The following is a 20,032-nucleotide window of genomic DNA, read 5'->3' on the forward strand; positions in this document are numbered from 1 at the left end:
CTACATTCATCCAGGCTCACGTTAAGGGCCATAAAAGTGAATTTTGGAAGGTCTCCCCACATCACACACACACATATACATATATATATATACACATCACACACATCCACAATGACAGGTCAGGGGGGGACTGAAGGATTTCCCATTGTCTATTCCATCTGTGCTTGTCATGGGTAATGTGATATAAAGGGGGGCTCGGTAATGTTTGTGGAGCTTACATTGGGGTTTGTGTCCCTCCATTTGGGGAGTAAAGAAGGTTTCCAGGTATTTCCCCCACTGTGATAGACGTTGTAGTGAGTGTGTATAGTGTGTAGTTGTTAGGCTGTGATAGTGGGGTAATAGAGGGGCTTTGGTGTGTTAGATGCCCCCAGACATGCGCCCCCTGCTGGCCCAGTTACATTGCAGAGGTGTTGCATCATTTCCTGGGGTGTCATAGTGGACTTGGTGACTCTCCTGAGGTGAATGGTGGGATCCCCTGGAGTGAAGCATTGTCTCCCATAGACTATAATGGGGTTCCATATTCCTTCCAATAGTCACATATTCAGATGATATTCGGAACGGATAACGAACATCGAATATTTTACTGTTCGCTCATCTCTAATCGATACGTATTGTGGTTATTTAAAAACCTCCACATTTTTATTTTTAACATTCTGTTAAATCCTTCCACTAAAAAAGCTTTGATGCAGTTTGTAGTAAAAAAAAAAAAAAGAAAAGGTGAATATTACGCTCTTGACAAAGCTGTTTCATAGCGTTGTTCATAAATTCACAACCCCGGTCTATCTGTAGTTTATGAGGCACGTGGCAATCATTCTTGAAAATCAATTCAATAGTTTTGGCTATAGAAGTCCCCGTCTTATCTTTCAAGGGTACAGCCCAGGCATATTTTGATAGCACATCAACAACTGACAGTAGGTGCTTTATACCTAGAGATGAGCGAATGCCGTTCCATCGAATATCAGGCCGTTCAAGGTATTCCATCCCAATCGAATACAAGGCTGCAAACGCAGTAAAAATTTGTGTCCCCTCCCACCTTCCCTGGCGCGTTTTTTGCACCAATAACTGTGCAGAGGAGGTGGGACGGGAACTACAACAACGGAGGCAGTGAAAAAAATTGAAAAAACCCATTGGTTGCCGAAAACATGTGACCTCTGATTCATAAGAATAGTGTCGGCCATCTTCGTGTCATTTTAGTTTTGGAGTGATAGGGAGAGTTTGTTCTCAGGGCGATACTGGGCTTATAGCTTTGGTTAGGCCGGAAATAACAGAGCTAAATACATGATACAGCAGCGTAGCAGCAGGGGATGTGGGCGAGGACATGGATATACCGCTGTATATCCACCCCACAGTCCAGGTACTGGAGAGAGGCTGCCAGCACACAATTCACTCCTCCTCCTCCTCATTCTCCTCCTCCTCCAACCCCAGCCCCTACTCCGGTATGTAATGATAAAAAAAAACATAGTTTTTTTTTTTTTTTAATTACAATTAATCTTTCATGTACCCCCCCCCCCCCCCCAAGGGCCTGAAATCTAATTTTTTTTAGGGGTTACTCCAAGGGCCAAAAGATGAAACACTGCTGGTGCTGCTGCATGGCTCTAGTCACTTCGAGGGCATAAAACACTGTATTTTAAAGACTCTACTCACTCCAAGGACACAAATCTCTGCTGGTGAAGGCTGAACTAAGTTGCAGGGCCTAAATCTCTGCCGGTAGAGGCTGAAGTCACCTGAGGGGCCCCAATCTCTGCAGGGGCTCAGCTTAAGGGCTGGAACTTCATTTGTACGGGCTCATGTTAAGGGCCATAAAAGTGAATTTTGGAAGGTCTCACCACATCACACACACACATATACATACATACATATATACATATATACACATCACACACATCCACAATGACAGGTCAGGGGGGGACTGAAGGATTTCCCATTGTCTATTCCATCTGTGGTTCTCATGGGCAATGTGATATAAAGGGGGGCTTGGTAATGTTTGTGGAGCTTACATTGGGGTTTGTGTCCCTCCATTTGGGGAGTAAAGAAGGTTATAATCCAAAAAGAGCAATCAAGATATAAGACTTAACGTTTAATTATATAAGTTAACCACTTCAGTACCGGGCCAATTTGTGCTCCAGGACCAGACACATTTTAGGTTTATTTTGTATGTGCGGTTTTGAGGTCTGTAACATTTTCCTCGTAAGTCTCAGTCAACTAATTTTTGCGTCTTTTTTCGGGGACACATAGGGCTTTATTTTTATGTTATTTTTATTTTCGAATGTGTTTTAATTTTATTAATATCCAGGAAAATATAAACAAAATAGGAGGGAAATTGTGTCTGGCTTTCAAATTTTTTTTTTTTTTTAAATTAATAACACAAAGTGTCACTGAAAAACTTTATAAAATAGTTTTTCCTCTCCGTTATGGTAATTTTTATTTTGTATGGTGTCGTCGGGGGTGGGGCTATAACCTTTAATAACAGCATTTTATTAGCGTATTATTTATTTATTTTTTTATTATTATTTTATTTACATTTTTTTTTAAAACTTTTTTTATTATATTTTTATTTTATTTTTTTTCCACATTGTGTCCCCATAAGGTGATAAGAGACCTTTGGGGACATCTGATCACTTATTTTTTTGTACTTGAGGCTGATTTCTCCTATAACTGAGGCTGGTACATTTAACCTCAGTTGCAGGAGAAATCCATCCTCCTGCACGCTGTATATACAGCTTACTGAGCTGATCTGGGGTCCTGCAGGACCCAGCAGCTCTGGTAAGACTCTGCTCCCGGAGGATCACGTGTCCGCCGGGTCAGAGGGCGGCTGAATTATGGCAGCGTCCATAGCTGTGTATACAGCGCTCATTGAGCTCCATGTCCATCGCAACACCTCCAACATGGCCTGCAGGGCAGAGCTAGGCAGACTCCCCCTATGGATCACCATACAGAAGAGGGCGCTAGCTTTCCAGGCACACATCCAGGGGAGCAAGCCCGACTCCTACCACCACCAAGTATGGCTAAGCCACCGGAGCAAACCAGACACTCACCAACCAAACAGCAGCCAACCACCAAACCAAAAACACCAACAGATGATAACCAAGGCCGAAATAAAGGCGACCACAGAGGCAAACAGAGAGCGGTATATTGAAGAATGGAGAAACGAAATAAATAACTCCAAGAAACTCACCAATGTGTACCAATCCCTACAAAGGGACTACACCATGGCCACCTACCTGGAGAGAATACGCCACCCCAAGCACAGACAGACCCTGAGCCGGTACAGACTGAGCGCCCACAACCTAGAGATAGAGACGGGGCGATACAGACAGACGTACAAGCCACGGAAGAACAGACTGTGCCAGCACTGTGACCAGGGGGCCCTAGAAGACCAGACCCACTTCCTGCTACACTGCACCAAATACTCAGCTGTGAGGGCCGTCTACTACCAAAGACTCTCTGCCCACATCCCAGACTGGGAGAAGAGGAAACTCTACATCCTACTGGGAGAAGAAGAGGCCACTGTGGAGATCGCTGCCCAATACGTGTCCAGCTGTCACCAAACAAGAGGAAGATGAGACTCCACGGACTGTTATATTTATCCCAATACACCCGCCCCACCCCACCCCCCCATATAGCGGTCACCAACCAAGAGGAAGATGAGACTCCACGGACTGTTATAACCCAAACCACCACCCCCACCCCCCCATACCCACCACTCACCCGCCCGAATCCAATTCCCCCCCCACACACACACTTTACTAGCTTTGGCAATGCCAAATATCTATTCGGACGTGCCAATAAAGCTTTTTTTGATTTGATTTGATTTGATATACACAGCGATCAAGAAGGCAGGGGAGGTAATAAATCTGCCCTGTCTTCTCACTGGGAGCTCTGGCTGAAGTTACAGCCGGCTCCTAGTGAAAGCAGCTGCACGATCTCCGTGCAGCTGCTGTGTTCTGACTGGACGTACCGATACATCCTGTCAGAACTAGGCAACCACTTCCCGGACGTCTATGGGCGGTCCGGAAGTGGTTAAAATTATAAATATTCACAAAAATATATAAAAAAGTCACACATCTGACATGTTACCTCATAGAAAACAATGAAACAACTCCACAACCACTGAATAGTTTACAGTGGACACGGCGGTCCCAAGTAAGGTAACCAATCACACTTACACAATTTCAATCCGTGATAGGAAAGTTCCAAAAAGGACCGACAGGGTATTGGTCAGCTACACCAAAGCTAAGCTCGGCCCCAACAACTTATGGCTCTCTAAACACGGAGACCTAAGAGACAAGTAGGGTGAGAGCTGAAAGAGGCTAGGGACTGGGGTACTAAAGGCAGTCACCCCTAGCGAAGAACAGGTGCAGCTGCAAACAGTAACAACTAGGAAGAGACGTGCTGGACAACTAACAGGTGCAGCAAAATAGGGTGGAGCCGATCTTGAGATTTCAGGAACATATTTAATATCCAATTTCCGATCATTTTCCATTCGAACCCGATCTTGATCCCAATTCTGATCCTAATGTAAATCAATGGGATTTTTTAATGATCGAAGATCAGATTTTAAAAACGATCCTATTCACTACACAGCATGGAGTCCAAAAATTGAAGGCTTCAATTTTCGGACTCCACGCTGTGTAGTGATAAAATATCCACCGGCTACTCAGTCCCCTTCACTTACCTGCACAGAATCGTTGCCACTGCCGCTCCCCATTCTTCTCGCTTCTCTTCTCTCTCATTCACAGTCCTACCTAGGCTGGTGTGACTGATGCTGGGAGTAGGCAGGGCTTGTTGTGGCTTAGGAGAGTGTGTCGGCGGGTACAGGGTGGGGAGATGTGAGTGCATCACTCACATCTCCCCTCCCATACTTTCCTAAGCCACAAGCCCCGCCTTCTCTCTAACACTAGCCTAGGAGGCGGGGGTGCGCATGGCGCTCTGAAAGCCTGTGAATGAGAGAGAAGAGGAGCAAGAAAAACGGGGAGCGGCAGCGCTTCTGTGCAGGTAAATTGAGCGATCAGGATTGTAATTCCGTTCCCAATCTTTTTTAGGCGGGATCAGAACTCGATCGCGATCGTGAAATTTACTCAATCGCTGATCAGGATCTGATCTTTTCCGATCCCGATCGCTCAACCCTACAGCACAACCACTAAACACACAACAGGAGATTGAGGAGAGGCAAAGTGGAGTAGTGAGGAAAGGGTATCACAGGACAGGGGCAAAACAAACCTGAAGCCCAAAAAACTCACTAATACTAAACAGTGTCAGGCAGCCAGGAATACAGGACAGGGGGTGAGCAGAAATGTTGAGGGTTAAAAAGATTCTCACACAGAACAAACTCACAGCACTTCCAAACCAGCTCCTGAGCCGTGCAACTTTCACAAACCACTCCTCCTAAACTGGGCCAAGAATCCTGGTCTGTAACAACGAAAACCGGTGAGGACTGAAGCCGTCAGTGAGTCTGACACAGAGCCCGGAATGACTTGATAGGCTGATGACAAAGTCAAACACCTGAAGCCGCAGCACCTGAGACACCAAACAAGTGTATACTAAGGCAGATACCCAACGCCTGACTCCACAGCTCAGTGGTAAAGAGAACGACCAGAGAGTCACAGGACACCGGCTCAAATCCCCAGAACAAAACCTCCAGAAACTACACAACAATGTTACAAACAGCTCAGGTCCTGACACATGGGTGGATTTTCACATATTGTGACTTGGGTATATTATTCACTACATTACATACAGTCACTTCCATCTTCTGCTCCTCTACTATAACATCACACAGACACAAAAGTTGAAAATATGAACTTAGTACAAGAGATAGTTATGTAGAGAAAACATCGAATTTCATGCTCAGTGTCATGGACAGATCATGTCGTGTGTCCTCGGGGGTAAGGCAGGGCAGAGCTGACCTTAATACCCAGAATCCTCCACATCTGAACATTCCTGAAATACACGGCTGTAAATGTCACGTTAGCCTTTACGTCACTATCATACAACATCTCCTGTGTTCGGCACCAGCTTAGTCTCTACCCCCTTCGGGGTAAATCTCCTATGAAGGCGACACCAAGTCTCTGCCTCGCACTTGTTAGCACTGCAGTGTCCTGAAGAAGAGGCGAAGACGACGGAAGACATGAGATCTCTTCTTGTGCTCGCCTTGTGCGCTCTGTTGGAATACGCAGGTAACATCTGATACTGAAGACGACTCCATTGTCAGGGGATGGATTTCCATCTCTTTGTCTTTCATTCCTTCACTCCACTTTCTATGTCTTGATGGGATTTGGTATACAGTAGACTTGGATGCTTCTGAATGTATAACTTTGCCTTGCTGGTGACATATTGTAGCCCCGACCTCAGAGAGCTTCTATAGGATACAACCAGATTTGGGGAATATCCTAGAAATCCATTGTATGTGATATAAGAGGTTTTCCTGCCCCTGTGTATGGCCGCCGGGTTTAGTGGCCAAGCTGCAGGATGGTACAATGATATACATGTCTACATCTGATATAAACCCTGCCCAGACAGCGAGCATATGAGGTTGTCCCCATGGTGGTCCCAGTGTCCCTACTTATGTCCCTTCTGTTAGTGGAAGCCATGATGGGGGTATATAATGCTATATACACTACAAGACTGAGGGGTAACACATTATTCATCGGGGCCCTTCAATGTCTGCAGAATGTATAACCTGGATGAGATGAATAATAACTCGTGTATGGACTTCTATTACACTGACTATATTCTATATGTGCTGGGGGTCACTTATATCTCTTATTCTCTCCTTCCATTACAGGGGCAGCGTGTTACAGTAAGTCATTTCCATCCTTCCATGCTTGCTAGTGATGTGTGCAGAGGGTTTGGTGTTTGCTCGGCCTTATGGCGTCCATATTTATAAGCGCTGTCATCCTTCTTCTGTATTATATTCTCTGTCACCAGTTAGAGGGGAGAGATTCCACCAGTGTGACCCGTCTATATAGATCCACCAGTGTGACCCGTCTATATAGAGCCACCATTGTGGATTGTTAGATGACAGGAGTAGTAGAGAGCCCTGGACTCTTTGCTCAGTCTCCGGATAGGCAGCACCTATGGACTGTGAGACATGTAGGGAACACAGGAGCGGGAGATTGGGGCCATAGAGAGTATGTAGGATATACCAGGGGGAGAACCATATAGAACTGCTGGATACCTTATATGAAGCTCTGGACCTATGAGAAACACCAAACCAGTCTGCATGTGTAAGGGATGGAGCGGAGATGAAACTGGCGGCAAATCTGAAAGACCCCGTGAGGTTCCCGGTAAGAGTCAGCCATGTTTGTATTCACTTGGTGGTCTAATGTCTCAGATAACTCTGATATATGAGGTGTGAGGTTATACTGGGCGGATGAAGAAATGGGGAGTCTTAGACTCTTTGCAGTGTTGTCACTGGAGCTGAATCTGTCCTGTAAAGTCGGAAGCGGCTGTAGGAACAGTGCGAGGGTTAAAAGACAAAAGTAAGAAAACTGCACCAACAATTCTTAAGGCTGGAGCTAGAGAGTCTCACGTCTTGCCGATAGGCAGTAACCCTTTCAGTACTGACCTTTTAATATAAGGGTTAACGGTGTCCCTGAGGGGTGAGGGAGGAGAGGTGTGTCTGACATTCTGTATCATAAACCTAAAAAAGAACAGGGCGGAAGACGTTAAGATTCTTGGACTGTCAGACTTTAAAAGAGATCAAAGTGCTTTGAGAAAGACCTGGGAGCCCCTCCCCCCTCAGGCCGCTAGTAATGGTCTGCCCCTCCTCCATGACAGTGTTCCAGAAGGAGCAGCAGAGTTTAGTCTCTACACAAAGTTCTACAAAATGATTCTCTAGAACTTTTATTATATAAGGAAAGTGTATTTTTATCACATTTCCACTGGGGTTGAGCAATCGAGATCGGAAAAGATCGGATCCCAATCGGCGTTGGAGTAAATTTCACGATTGCGATCAGGTTCCAATCCCGCCTAAAAAAAAAAAAAAAAAAAAAAAAATCGAGAACGGCATTCCGATCCTGATTGCTGAACTTACCTGCACAGAAGCGCTGCCACTTCCCGTTGTTCTTGCTCCTCTTCTTTCTCCTTCACATGCCTTCAGAGCGCCGTGCGCGCCCCCGCTTCCCTAGACTAGTGTTAAAGATGCTGGGAGAAGGCGGAGCTTGTGACTCTCCTAAGCCACAACAAGCCCCGCCTACTCCCATCATCTCTAACACTAGTCTAGGGAGGTGGGGGCGTACAGGGCGCTCTGAAAGCGTGCCAATGAGAGAGGACCGGACCAAGAAGAATGGGGAGCGGCAGTGGATCTGTGCAGGTAAGTGGACACCAGGGGGGCTAAGTAGCCGGGGGATTTTTTTCTTAATCACTACACAGTGGGGAGTCCAAAAATTTAAACGATTTTTGGACTCCATACTGTTATGTCAGTCCAGGTAGCTGCAACGGGGCTAAGGGATAGCAGTAGGGAATCTCGCCCTGCACTACTCCCACTAGCTATCCCGGTCCCTGCCTCACGGGTGTGGGTCGGCTGTACTCAGGCTAAGCCTGACCCCGACAGCTCCTCTCTCACTGATTCCGTAGGCCTAGAGGGAAGTGGGAGAAGGAATGCCCTATAAGACCTCTAGGGACTGGAGACTAAAGGGGGTCACCCCTAACGAACAAGTGAAGCTGCTACTGACAGGGACTGATAAGGGTGTGCGCTGACTAACAACACAAGCAGCACACAGGAAAAATGTGGGAAAGGATTCCCCCAAACCAATATGGGAAGGAACCTTACACTAGGAAACAAACACAGGGAAACTGAGTAGAAATCAAAGGATAAGGCAATTCACTCACACAGTCAGTTATACACAGAGGGAGGATTGGTGAACACAGAAGGGAAAACACACAAACCAACTCGTTCACCCAAACCTCCCAAAAATCAACCACGGAACTTCCTCTATCCCAGAACACCACCTACTCCTCCTGCTAAGGCCTAGCTCTGTAAAAGCGACACTCAGCACAGAACCATGGGAGGCATGGGTTTAAATACAGAGTAGAGACCACTCCTCCCAGGTGCAAATGGGAGGACAGACTAATCAACCAGGAGATAAAGCTGCCTACCATCAGTGCGCGCGTGCAAGTCAGAAGGTGTGCACCAATACTCACGACAGGACAACCCCGCAGCGCCAGGATGCCACCCCAGACACTGCGCAGCCAAAAACTCCCCAGGTAAGAAAAATAGAAATTAAAGAACCTAAATACTCCTAACAGGATCCTCCCCTCAAGGAGAAGACTCCGGATTATCTAGGAGCATCCCTCTTCGGGAACTCCTTGTGGAATTTCTCCACGAGTCTGGGAGCTGACACATCCGACTCCAGGACCCAAGAATTATCCTCAGGACCGTATCCCTTCCATGCCACCAGATACCGTAGCTTCCCCCGAACATATTTGCTATTCAGAACTCGGGATATCTCATACTCCCCGGACTCAGAAACTGGTGGAACCTTAACTGGAGGCGTTCCCTTCTTGGCCTTCTTTAACAAGGAGACATGGAAGACCCGGTTTATCTTCCACCTTTTAGGTAGTTGCAGCTGCGCCGCCACTTCATTTACCATCTTGATGATCTTAAAAGGACCCACAAATCTGGGACCCAGCTTCTTGCTAGGAACCTTCAACCTGATATTCTTGGTGGACAACCAAACCATCTCACCAGGGAAGAACTGCAACTCTCCTCTCTTCCGATCCGCCTGGACCTTAGCCTGGTGCGACGCCCGCACCAGATTCTCTCGGATACGGGACCATACCCCTTGCAGCTTTTTAGAAAATAGATCCTCCTCCGGAACTGGGGAAGAAATGGAAGAAAATACTCCGAAAACAGGATGTCTACCACCGGAGCAAAAAAAAGGTGTGGTACCTGTGGCATTGGAATCATGGTTGTTTAGGGAAAATTCTGCCAGGGGGAGAAAGGCAGCCCAATTATTCTGGTTCTCTCGAACAAAACACCTCAAAAACTGTTCCACATCCTGATTCTTCCTCTCTGTTTGTCCGTTAGACTCTGGGTGAAACCTGGAGGAAAACGACAGTGTAACTCCCAACCTGCTGCAAAAAGCCCGCCAGAATTTAGCCACAAATTGCGGTCCCCTGTCCGAAACGATCTCCTCAGGAAGACCATGCAACCTTACAATCTCTTTAATAAACGCCTCAAATAGTGTCTTGGCACATGGCAGCCTGGAAAACGGGATCAAATGGCACATTTTCGTGAAGCGGTCAACGACTACCCAAATGACCGTGAAACCCTTAGACACCGGAAGGCCCGTGATGAAATCCATAGACAGATGAGTCCAAGGTGCCTTAGGAGGTTCCAATGGATGTAGAAGACCGTGGGGACGGGTATGCGACGCCTTGGCTCTTGCACAGACCGAACAATTTTGAACAAACTGCAAGACCTCCTTACTCCACCCTGGCCACCAAAAATTCCTAGACACCAATCTCATGGTCTCTGAAACCCCCGGGTGACCAGCAAGAACCGACTCATGACACTCCCTCAGGAGACTTTGTCGGAGAGTAGTTGGGACAAAAAGCTTGTTTCTAGGTATCTTGGAAGGTGCAGCGTGTTGCGCTTCGATCAAGGCCTTCTCCAATTTCGCGCCTAATACTGCTACCACCACTCCATCCCCAAGAATAGCGGCAGGCGCCTCTCGTTCCTCCTCAGTCGACATATACCGGGATAAAGCATCAGCCTTAACATTCTTTGAACCCGGCACATAAGTCACGTTAAAATGGAACCGCGCAAAAAATAGAGCCCATCTGGCCTGCCGTGCATTTAATCTCTTCGCCGACCCAAGATAAACCAAATTCTTGTGGTCAGTAAATACCTGGACTGGCCTTCTGGCGCCCTCCAGGAAATGACGCCAATGTTCGAACGCTAGTTTTATTGCTAGTAGTTCCCTATCTCCGATGTCATAATTCCATTCAGAGGCAGAGAATTTCTTAGAAAAGAAGGCACAGGGATGCGTACCCTCCTCGAACTCCTGAGAAAGTACTGCTCCCACCCCCACCGAGGAGGCATCCACCTCCACTCGGAAGGCCAACCTCTCATCCGGCTGTCTCAAAATGGGAGCGGACGAGAATCGCTTCTTCAGTTCTTCAAACGCAGCTAGCGCCTCTGGCGACCACTTAGCACAGTCAGCCCCCTTCTTAGTCAAGTCCGAGATAGGTTTCACAACCTCAGAAAATCCCTTGATAAACTGGCGATAATAGTTGGAGAACCCCAAGAACCGTTGGACCGCCTTTAGGTTCTCGGGTCGCGGCCACTCCAAGACTGCCCTGACCTTCTCAGGATCCATCTCAAACCCCTTGTCCGATAGGATATAGCCAAGGAAACATAATTTATTGACCGCGAACACACATTTCTCCAGCTTAGCACTTAATTGGTTAACCCTCAGGAGATTTAAAACCTCTCTCACTCTCTCCCAATGAGTCTCCAAATCCGGGGTGTAAATGAGTATATCGTCCAGATAGACCACAACCCCCCTCCCTATGACGGCACTTAGTACATCATTAATAAAATTCTGAAAAAACGCAGGCGCATTGGTTAGACCGAAAGGCATCACAAGATTCTCAAAGTGTCCTAGGGGTGTGTTAAACGCTGTTTTCCACTCATCCCCCTTCTTGATTCTCAGCAAGTTATACGCCCCACGTAAATCTATTTTACTAAACCAGCGGGCTCCCGTAATCTGGCTGAATAGATCCGAGATCAACGGAATGGGATAGGGATTCCGCACCGTGATTTTGTTAATCTCCCTAAAATCCAAACAAGGGCGCAACCCTCCATCTTTCTTCTTAACAAAGAAAAACCCCACTGCTACTGGGGACTTAGATGGGCGAATATGCCCCACCTCTAGACTCCCCTCAATATACTCTTTGAGCGCCTCCCTCTCCGGAATAGTGAGATTGTACAACCGTGTCTTGGGTAACACTGCATTTGGTATGAATTTAATCGAGCAATCATAGGTGCGATGTGGTGGTAATGTCTTGGCTGCCCTTTCCTCAAAGACCTCCCTGAACTCACATATTTCTTGAGGCAAATTGTCTATAGACAAAGACATAACGGATATGGGCAGACATCGACCATTACACCCCTGCCCCCAAGAAACTACTGTCTCGGTCTCCCAGTTGATAATAGGGTTATGCTGCTTCAGCCAGGGCCACCCCAACACTACTTGTGCTGGTAACTTAGACAACAAGAACAAGTCAATCTCTTCCCTGTGGCCACCCACAATAAACTCCAAACCCTCCACCTGTTTGGAGATGACAGCTTGCTGTAGAGGGGTCTTATCAATAGCCCACACCGGTATCTGAGACTCCAAGACCAAAGGACTCACCCTTAATTGCTCACAAAACTCTGAGTCAATAAGGTTGACTGCCGAACCACAATCAACCAAAATCCGGCACTTCTGCCCATTTACCCATCCTTCAAGGGTCAACCCGGCAGTCTGAGTACAGGAAATATGCACACCTCCCTCCTTAGTAGGTTTTCTCCCTTTACCCTCAATAGACCTGGGGTTATTACTCTCCTTGGCGAACCATTCTCTGGAGGGGCATACCCTTGCTACATGTCCCATCCCTCCACACACAAAACAGCGTACTGTGCGGGACCCTTCACTCTTGGGTCTAGCACTTCGCACAGTGGCCCCAATCTGCATGGGTTGGTCCCCCGGGTCCTCTCTAAAAACAGAGAATTGAGGAGGGCTAAGCCCCCCAGGACTCTTGTCTCCACGCTCCCGGAGGCGCCGTCCAACTCTAATTGCCAGCTGCATGGCCTCATCTAGATCTCCCGGAACAGGGTGAGAAACTAGATGGTCTTTAACCTGGTCCGAGAGCCCTGTCTCAAACTGACTAAGTAGAGCGGGGTCATTCCAGTGTACTTCTGCTGCCCACCTACGAAACTCGGTGCAATATTTCTCTATAGCGTGATCCCCTTGCACCACACGTCGTAGGTTATACTCAGCCGTGTGTACCCTGTCTGGGTCGTCATACAGTAACCCCATTGTGGAGAAAAACGCCTCTACAGTTAGTAAGCAAGCTGAGTCGGCTGGTAACGAATGTGCCCAGATGAGGGGATCATCTCTCAATAAAGTAATAATAATCCCAACTCTCTGTACCTCAGAACCGGAGGAAAACGGCCGTAGCCGGAAATACAAAAGACAGTCCTTTTGAAATCGGAAAAAATCTGACCTCTTACCTCGGAAGGGTTCAGGTAAGCTGACTTTTGGCTCCAGAGGCCGACCCACAGGGGCGCTACTCACCTGCCTCTGTATGCCCTCCACCTGAGAGGCTGTGTGTTGAGCCAACTGCTGTAACTGAGATACGCCAGAAGCTTGGATGGCATCCATTCGTAGCTTGATCCCCTCCATCTCAGTGGAAATCTGCTGCACCGCCTGGTACAACTGTTTCAGGTCCGTCATAATGCAAACGAACCTTTTTTTTTTTTTTTACCGTCTGAGTGTACTGTTATGTCAGTCCAGGTAGCTGCAACGGGGCTAAGGGATAGCAGTAGGGAATGTCGCCCTGCACTACTCCCACTAGCTATCCCGGTCCCTGCCTCACGGGTGTGGGTCGGCTGTACTCAGGCTAAGCCTGACCCCGACAGCTCCTCTCTCACTGATTCCGTAGGCCTAGAGGGAAGTGGGAGAAGGAATGCCCTATAAGACCTCTAGGGACTGGAGACTAAAGGGGGTCACCCCTAACGAACAAGTGAAGCTGCTACTGACAGGGACTGACAAGGGTGTGCGCTGACTAACAACACAAGCAGCACACAGGAAAAATGTGGGAAAGGATGCCCCCAAACCAATATGGGAAGGAACCATACACTAGGAAACAAACACAGGGAAACAGAGTAGAAATCAAAGGATAAGGCAATTCACTCACACAGTCAATTATACACAGAGGGAGGATTGGTGAACACAGAAGGGAAAACACAAACCAACTCGTTCACCCAAACCTCCCAAAAACCAACCACGGAACTTCCTCTATCCCAGAACACCACCTACTCCTCCTGCTAAGGCCTAGCTCTGTAAAAGCGACACTCAGCACAGAACCATGGGAGGCATGGGTATAAATACAGAGTAGAGACCACTCCTCCCAGGTGCAAATGGGAGGACAGACTAATCAACCAGGAGATAAAGCTGCCTACCATCAGTGCGCGCGTGCAAGTCAGAAGGTGTGCACCAATACCCACGACAGGACAACCCTGCAGCGCCAGGATGCCACCCCAGACACCGCGCAGCCAAAAACTCCCCAGGTAAGAAAAATAGAAAGTAAAGAACCTAAATACTCCTAACACATACTGTGTAGTGAGTAGGATCGTTTTTAAAATCTGATTTTCGATAATTAAAAAAATCCCTTTGACTTGCATTAGGATCGGAATTGGGATCGGGTTCGAATGGAAAATGATCGGAAATCGGATTTTAAAAACGATCCTGAAATCTGAAGTTCGGCTCAACCCTAATTTCCACTTATTATATTTTTGGGTGTGACACGACCTCATAGTATAATGATAACACCTCGGGAATCTGACAAACAAGTCCGGCTTAAACTCATCTCAGAAACATCTTGGCCCGAAACAAATCTTCAAAGTTTTGCTCCTATTTACTTTATTAGCAGAGAAATATCCTGTTAAATTGTTCCTGCGTCTTATAGAGTGAAGTCAGGAGGTTTCGGCAGGGCCCCCCAGTTCCTTAATGGTCGGGAGGAGCATGGACAAGGCGCTCTGCCCAATCACTGAGACAGATGTATATACTGATATATACAGAGCGGAGCCGGGGAGGAGAAGAGACTGGATAGAGAGGACTGTGGGACAGAGTCGTCTTCCTCCATACAGGGAGGGCCATTATACTGGGAGGGGAGGGGGCAGAAGGGAGGCATTGTACTGTGAGGGGAGGGGGCAGAGGGGCAGAAGGGAGGCATTGTACTGTGAGGGGAGGGGGCAGAGGGGCAGAAGGGAGGCATTGTACTGTGAGGGGAGGGGGCAGAGGGGCAGAAGGGAGGCATTGTACTGTGAGGGGAGGGGGCAGAGGGGCAGAAGGGAGGCATTGTACTGTGAGGGGAGGGGGCAGAGGGGCAGAAGGGAGGCATTGTACTGTGAGGGGAGGGGGCAGAGGGGCAGAAGGGAGGCATTGTACTGTGAGGGGAGGGGGCAGAGGGGCAGAAGGGAGGCATTGTACTGTGAGGGGAGGGGGCAGAGGGGCAGAAGGGAGGCATTGTACTGTGAGGGGAGGGGGCAGAGGGGCAGAAGGGAGGCATTATACTGTGAGGGGTAAAAGTGGGCCATTGTACTCTGCGGGAGGGATTATACGGGGCTGTTATACTGTGTGTGATAGAAGGAAGACATATTATAGTGTGTGTGGCAAAATGGGCCATTATACTGTGTTGGGATCAAAAGGTGACAATTATACTACAAGTGGAAGCAAAAAGGGGCCAATATATGGTGACTTGGGCAAAAAGGGCCATTTTGTTTGTGTTTTGGGACACAAGGGGGCCATTATATTGTGAGTGGGTCATTATACTGCTATACTATGGGGGCACCAGAGAGCACAACGTTACTATTACTGCTTATCAGCCACACTTACAGACGGGCAGACGACATATACAGCAGAATATCTCCTTATTCACTTGTTGTTTCTGATTCATTCTCAAGTCTCAGGTCAGTGACAAAGTGACCCCTCCATTATGTAACACTGATGATGTCGCCACTGATGTCTTCTGTCTGTGACTGTACACGTCTTCCTACCCGGTGTCCTCAGATTTTCTGCTGCTATTAATCACATTATGGCTGCAGCAAATTTTACATTTGTCTCTGAGGCAGGGCAGGCACAAGAAGGGATATATATAGGAGAGGCAGAGTTAGGTTTTACTTGCAACACCTGAAAATGTCAAGGCTCTGGGTGTGTTAGATTGGTCTTACACGGCCGCAATGTAAGTCCGCAATTGAGGGTTTTCAACTGCGAACCATTTGCGGATACATTATATTCAATGCGGCCTCTTACACCACCAGATATTTTATCCATGGTGTGGCCGGGCCACAACCGAGGTCCGCAATTTATAGCACATGTCCGTAATGGCCATGAATTGCGGCACTGCGCGGACTTACCCATAGAACTCTATGGGCGAGTGCGGCAGGACTCAGGCGTCTGCGGAGTCTATGTTGCCGATCAGCAACTTGCGGACTGTAGATTCAATACGGTCGTGTAAGACCAGACTTATCTGCGACAGACTGGCGGGCAGATAACATTGCCTGAGCCAAGACCACGCCACCTACAGGAATCTTCAGTCTTCAATGCTCCTGATTTAAACCAGTCCATTCTAAACCTCACTACAGCATTAAATAGACTCTCCTTACACTAATTGTATGCTATGAGAAGCTGCAGACTCCTCTCTGTGCAGTGTCCAGGATGGGAAAGCTGTGCAGACATGTAGAGACTGTGCAGAGACACCTGCCCCTCCCCCTCCCATCTTCATCCTGCTGGTTTCTAAAGACTGAACCTCCCTGGGAGCGGCAAATTATCAGTCAGGGAGACACCGAGTGGTGTGAGATTATCAGGCAGAAAACAGCAACATCTTTCTATAAAGTATCTCATGTTGGTGCAGAATCACAATCTCTATTATATGAATGTAAGTTCTGTGAGAAGGTCCCGGCCATGTGCAGATGTTTTCTGTTCCCTGTATCATTTCTGCTTTGTTTCTGCAGGCGGCTCCGATCCTGTTCTGTGCAGTGCTGATTCCTGTGCAGGGTTTTGCATTCCTGGTAATGGCTGTCTCTGTAAGGATGGCTTTACAAACTGTGTCCCCCCTAGTAATACTGAATGTCCGATGGAGGACAACACGTGTTGTAGTAACCTTGTAGGCTGGTACTGGGATAGTAACTTACACTGCTGCACAGGTAAGTGGGACTGTTGTATAATAGTGGCTCCGCCATATTGTCTTGTCTTGTAGATTCATCTCTGTTTTTCTGTTGCAGAAACTCCATTCTGTTATCCATACTGCACACGGGATGAGGTTTGTTCAGTTCTAAATGAAGCTGCAACTTGTGATTGTAATAGCACCACATATGAGGGAATAAGTAAGTAGCAATACGTTTTCTTAGTCATTGCTCTTCCTTGGTGTTCATGTATTTTAATGTATTTAAAGAAAGCTCATGGTGTACAGCACAAAGCCATGGGCAGGGAGTGGAGAGAACCAGGTAAGAAATGGAGAGAACTGGGTCAGAGAGTGGAAAGGGCTAGGACAGGGAGTGGAAAGGGCAGGGAGGTAGAGAATGCCAGGCATGGAGTGGAGAGTGCTAGGGTTGGGAGTGGAGAGGGCTAGGGATGGGAGTGGAGAGGGCTAGGGTTGGGAGTGGAGAGTGCTAGGGTTGGGAGTGGAGAGGGCTAGGGTTGGGAGTGGAGAGGGCTAGGGTTGGGAGTGGAGAGTGCTAGGGTTGGGAGTGGAGAGTGCTAGGGATGGGAGTGGAGAGGGCTAGGGTTGGGAGTGGAGAGTGCTAGGGTTGGGAGTGGAGAGTGCTAGGTTTTGGAGTGGAGAGTGCTAGGGTTGGGAGAGGAGAGTGCCAGGGATGGGAGTGGAGAGTGCTAGGGATGGTAGTGGAGAGTGCTAGGGATGGGAGTGGAGAGGGCTAGAGTTGGGAGTGGAGAGTGCTAGGGATGGGAGTGGAGAGTGCTAGGGATGGGAGTGGAGAGTGCTAGGGTTGGGAGTGGAGAGTGCTAGGGTTGGGAGTGGAGAGTGCTAGGGTTGGGAGTGGAGAGGGCTAGGGTTGGGAGTGGAGAGTGCTAGGTTTGGGAGTGGAGAGTGCTAGGGTTGGGAATGGAGAGGGCTAGGGTTGGGAGTGGAGAGGGCTAGAGTTGGGAGTGGAGAGTGCTAGGGTTGGGAGTGGAGAGGGCTAGGGTTGGGAGTGGAGAGTGCTAGGGTTGGGAGTGGAGAGGGCTAGGGTTGGGAGTGGAGAGTGCTAGGTTTGGGAGTGGAGAGTGCTAGGGTTGGGAGTGGAGAGGGCTAGGGTTGGGAGTGGAGAGTGCTAGAGTTGGGAGTGGAGAGGGCTAGGGTTGGGAGTGGAGAGGGCTAGAGTTGGGAGTGGAGAGTGCTAGGTTTGGGAGTGGAGAGTGCTAGGGTTGGGAGTGGAGAGGGCTAGGGTTGGGAGTGGAGAGTGCTAGAGTTGGGAGTGGAGAGTGCTAGGGTTGGGAGTGGAGAGTGCTAGGGATGGGAGTGGAGAGTGCTAGGGATGGGAGTGGAGAGTGCTAGGGTTGGGAGTGGAGAGGGCTAGGGTTGGGAGTGGAGAGGGCTAGAGTTGGGAGTGGAGAGTGCTAGGGTTGGGAGTGGAGACTGCTAGGGTTGGGAGTGGAGAGTGCTAGGGTTGGGAGTGGAGAGGGCCAGGCTCGGGAGTAGAGAGGACCAGACGCGGAGTGGAGAAGACCAGGTAGGAAATGGAGAGGACAGAAGAGTGGAGAGGGCCAGGTGGGGAAAGAAGAGAGGGCTAGGCAGGGAGTGGAGATGAGCAGGCAGAGTCAAGAGGGCCAGGCTGAGAATGGAGAGGGCCAGGGCAGGGAGTGGAGATGGCTGGGGGAATTAGTAAACCAGGACCAGTTGGGGGATGGAAATAGGAGTCCCTGTCCCGGCATGATGTTTGGGCTGCTAAATCTGGCCAACATACAGACTGAATTTCATGGATGAATAAAGGATAAGGCTACATTCACACAACTGTGGTGCAAAACGGCCAATAAAAAACATAATTTTTCTCACGTCCGTCTTGCACCCAAAGGACAATCATCTTCATGGATCCCTCGTATATCTGAGTGTATGGATCGGTCTGTGAAAAAGGACAAAATTGGACCTATAGGGGCGGTCTATTACAATAGTATTAGAAGAAGTAAAAAGGAAAAAGAAAAAAATTACAAAAATTGAACAGCCTCCCCCTTCTCTAGGTCACATATAAAAGTAACTAAGGTGCTGAGAAGCCCAAACTGATGAGGTCTCTGTGTCCACAAACAGCCGCTCTAGAAACTCAGAAAAATACAGGGGAAAAAGATCAAAAGTGTCAAAGTGATTGAGAGATTTATTGATTGATTTGTTTTGCCTCTGATAAAAATTTTTAACAAAAAGTGATCAAAGCAATAACAATTCCCCAAAATGGTATAACTAAAGTGTACACCTGACACCCCCCCCCCCCCCCTGCAAATTTAAAATTGTTATGGGTATCGGAACATGGTGACTTTAAGAAAATTTAGGATTTTTTGTAAGCGGTTAAAACCTAAAGTAAACGATATAAATTTGGTTTCCCTGGAATTGCACCGCAACGTAGAGTACAGGGGACGGGTCAGTTTGGCTGCAGAGTGAACGCCATAAAAATGAAGCCCAAAAGAAAGTCACAGAAATTCTATCAATTTGATGTCCATTAAAGAAACAGATGTCACATTATCCGTGTGAATACAGCTCTATAGAGCAGATCTGGTTTTCGGCAGTGAATATTTTCTGTGTGACGTTTTTTTTCAATGTCCATCACAGAAATGCATTGAATTCAATGTTTAATGGTCCATCAAAAAACAAAATGGAGCTTGTCTTATTTTTGTCCGTTTTCTCACTCACTTAAGGGAAACATCTGTCAAAATGGATGTTAAAATGTTTTTCATGACCGTTTAGCACCTCAGTCTTGTGGATAAGCCCCTGCTTTATAAGAGTTCACCTACTTTATGTCAGGGGTCCCCGACCACCAGTCTGTGGACCAGTACCGGGCCGCGGGGTATGTTGCACCAGTCCGCGTACCGGCGGCGAAGAGTCAGCAGCTGCTGTGTAGCCGGCTCCATAGCACTGACGCTTGGTTGTTGCTCATTGGGATAAGGTGAGCAAAGTGCGGGGTTGTGCCGGGATCCGCTGTATGTCCGGGATTCTAGTAAGGACATGCAGCGGGTCTTGGCTCCACCTTGCACTTGCCTACTAAACTTTGGGCAACTACATTACACATTACTTGTCCTTGTGACATGTAATGTAGCTGTATTGAGGTTGTAGTAAC

General features: G+C 48.0%; 1 protein-coding gene across 1 annotated transcript in view; it reads left to right on the forward strand.

Moving 5' to 3' along the window:
• Window positions 1–7,222: 7,222 nt before the first annotated feature.
• Window positions 7,223–20,032, forward strand: part of LOC142186332 (pancreatic secretory granule membrane major glycoprotein GP2-like) — a 59,554-nt gene continuing 46,744 nt past the window's right edge. The window contains exons 1-3 of the mRNA XM_075261159.1: window positions 7,223–7,286; window positions 16,727–16,918; window positions 16,997–17,098. Of these exons, the coding sequence (XP_075117260.1) occupies window positions 7,223–7,286; window positions 16,727–16,918; window positions 16,997–17,098 (358 nt within the window). The remainder of the gene's footprint in view (window positions 7,287–16,726; window positions 16,919–16,996; window positions 17,099–20,032) is intronic.

Source organism: Leptodactylus fuscus, assembly GCF_031893055.1.
Source record: "Leptodactylus fuscus isolate aLepFus1 chromosome 2 unlocalized genomic scaffold, aLepFus1.hap2 SUPER_2_unloc_2, whole genome shotgun sequence".
Lineage (NCBI taxonomy): Eukaryota > Metazoa > Chordata > Amphibia > Anura > Leptodactylidae > Leptodactylus > Leptodactylus fuscus.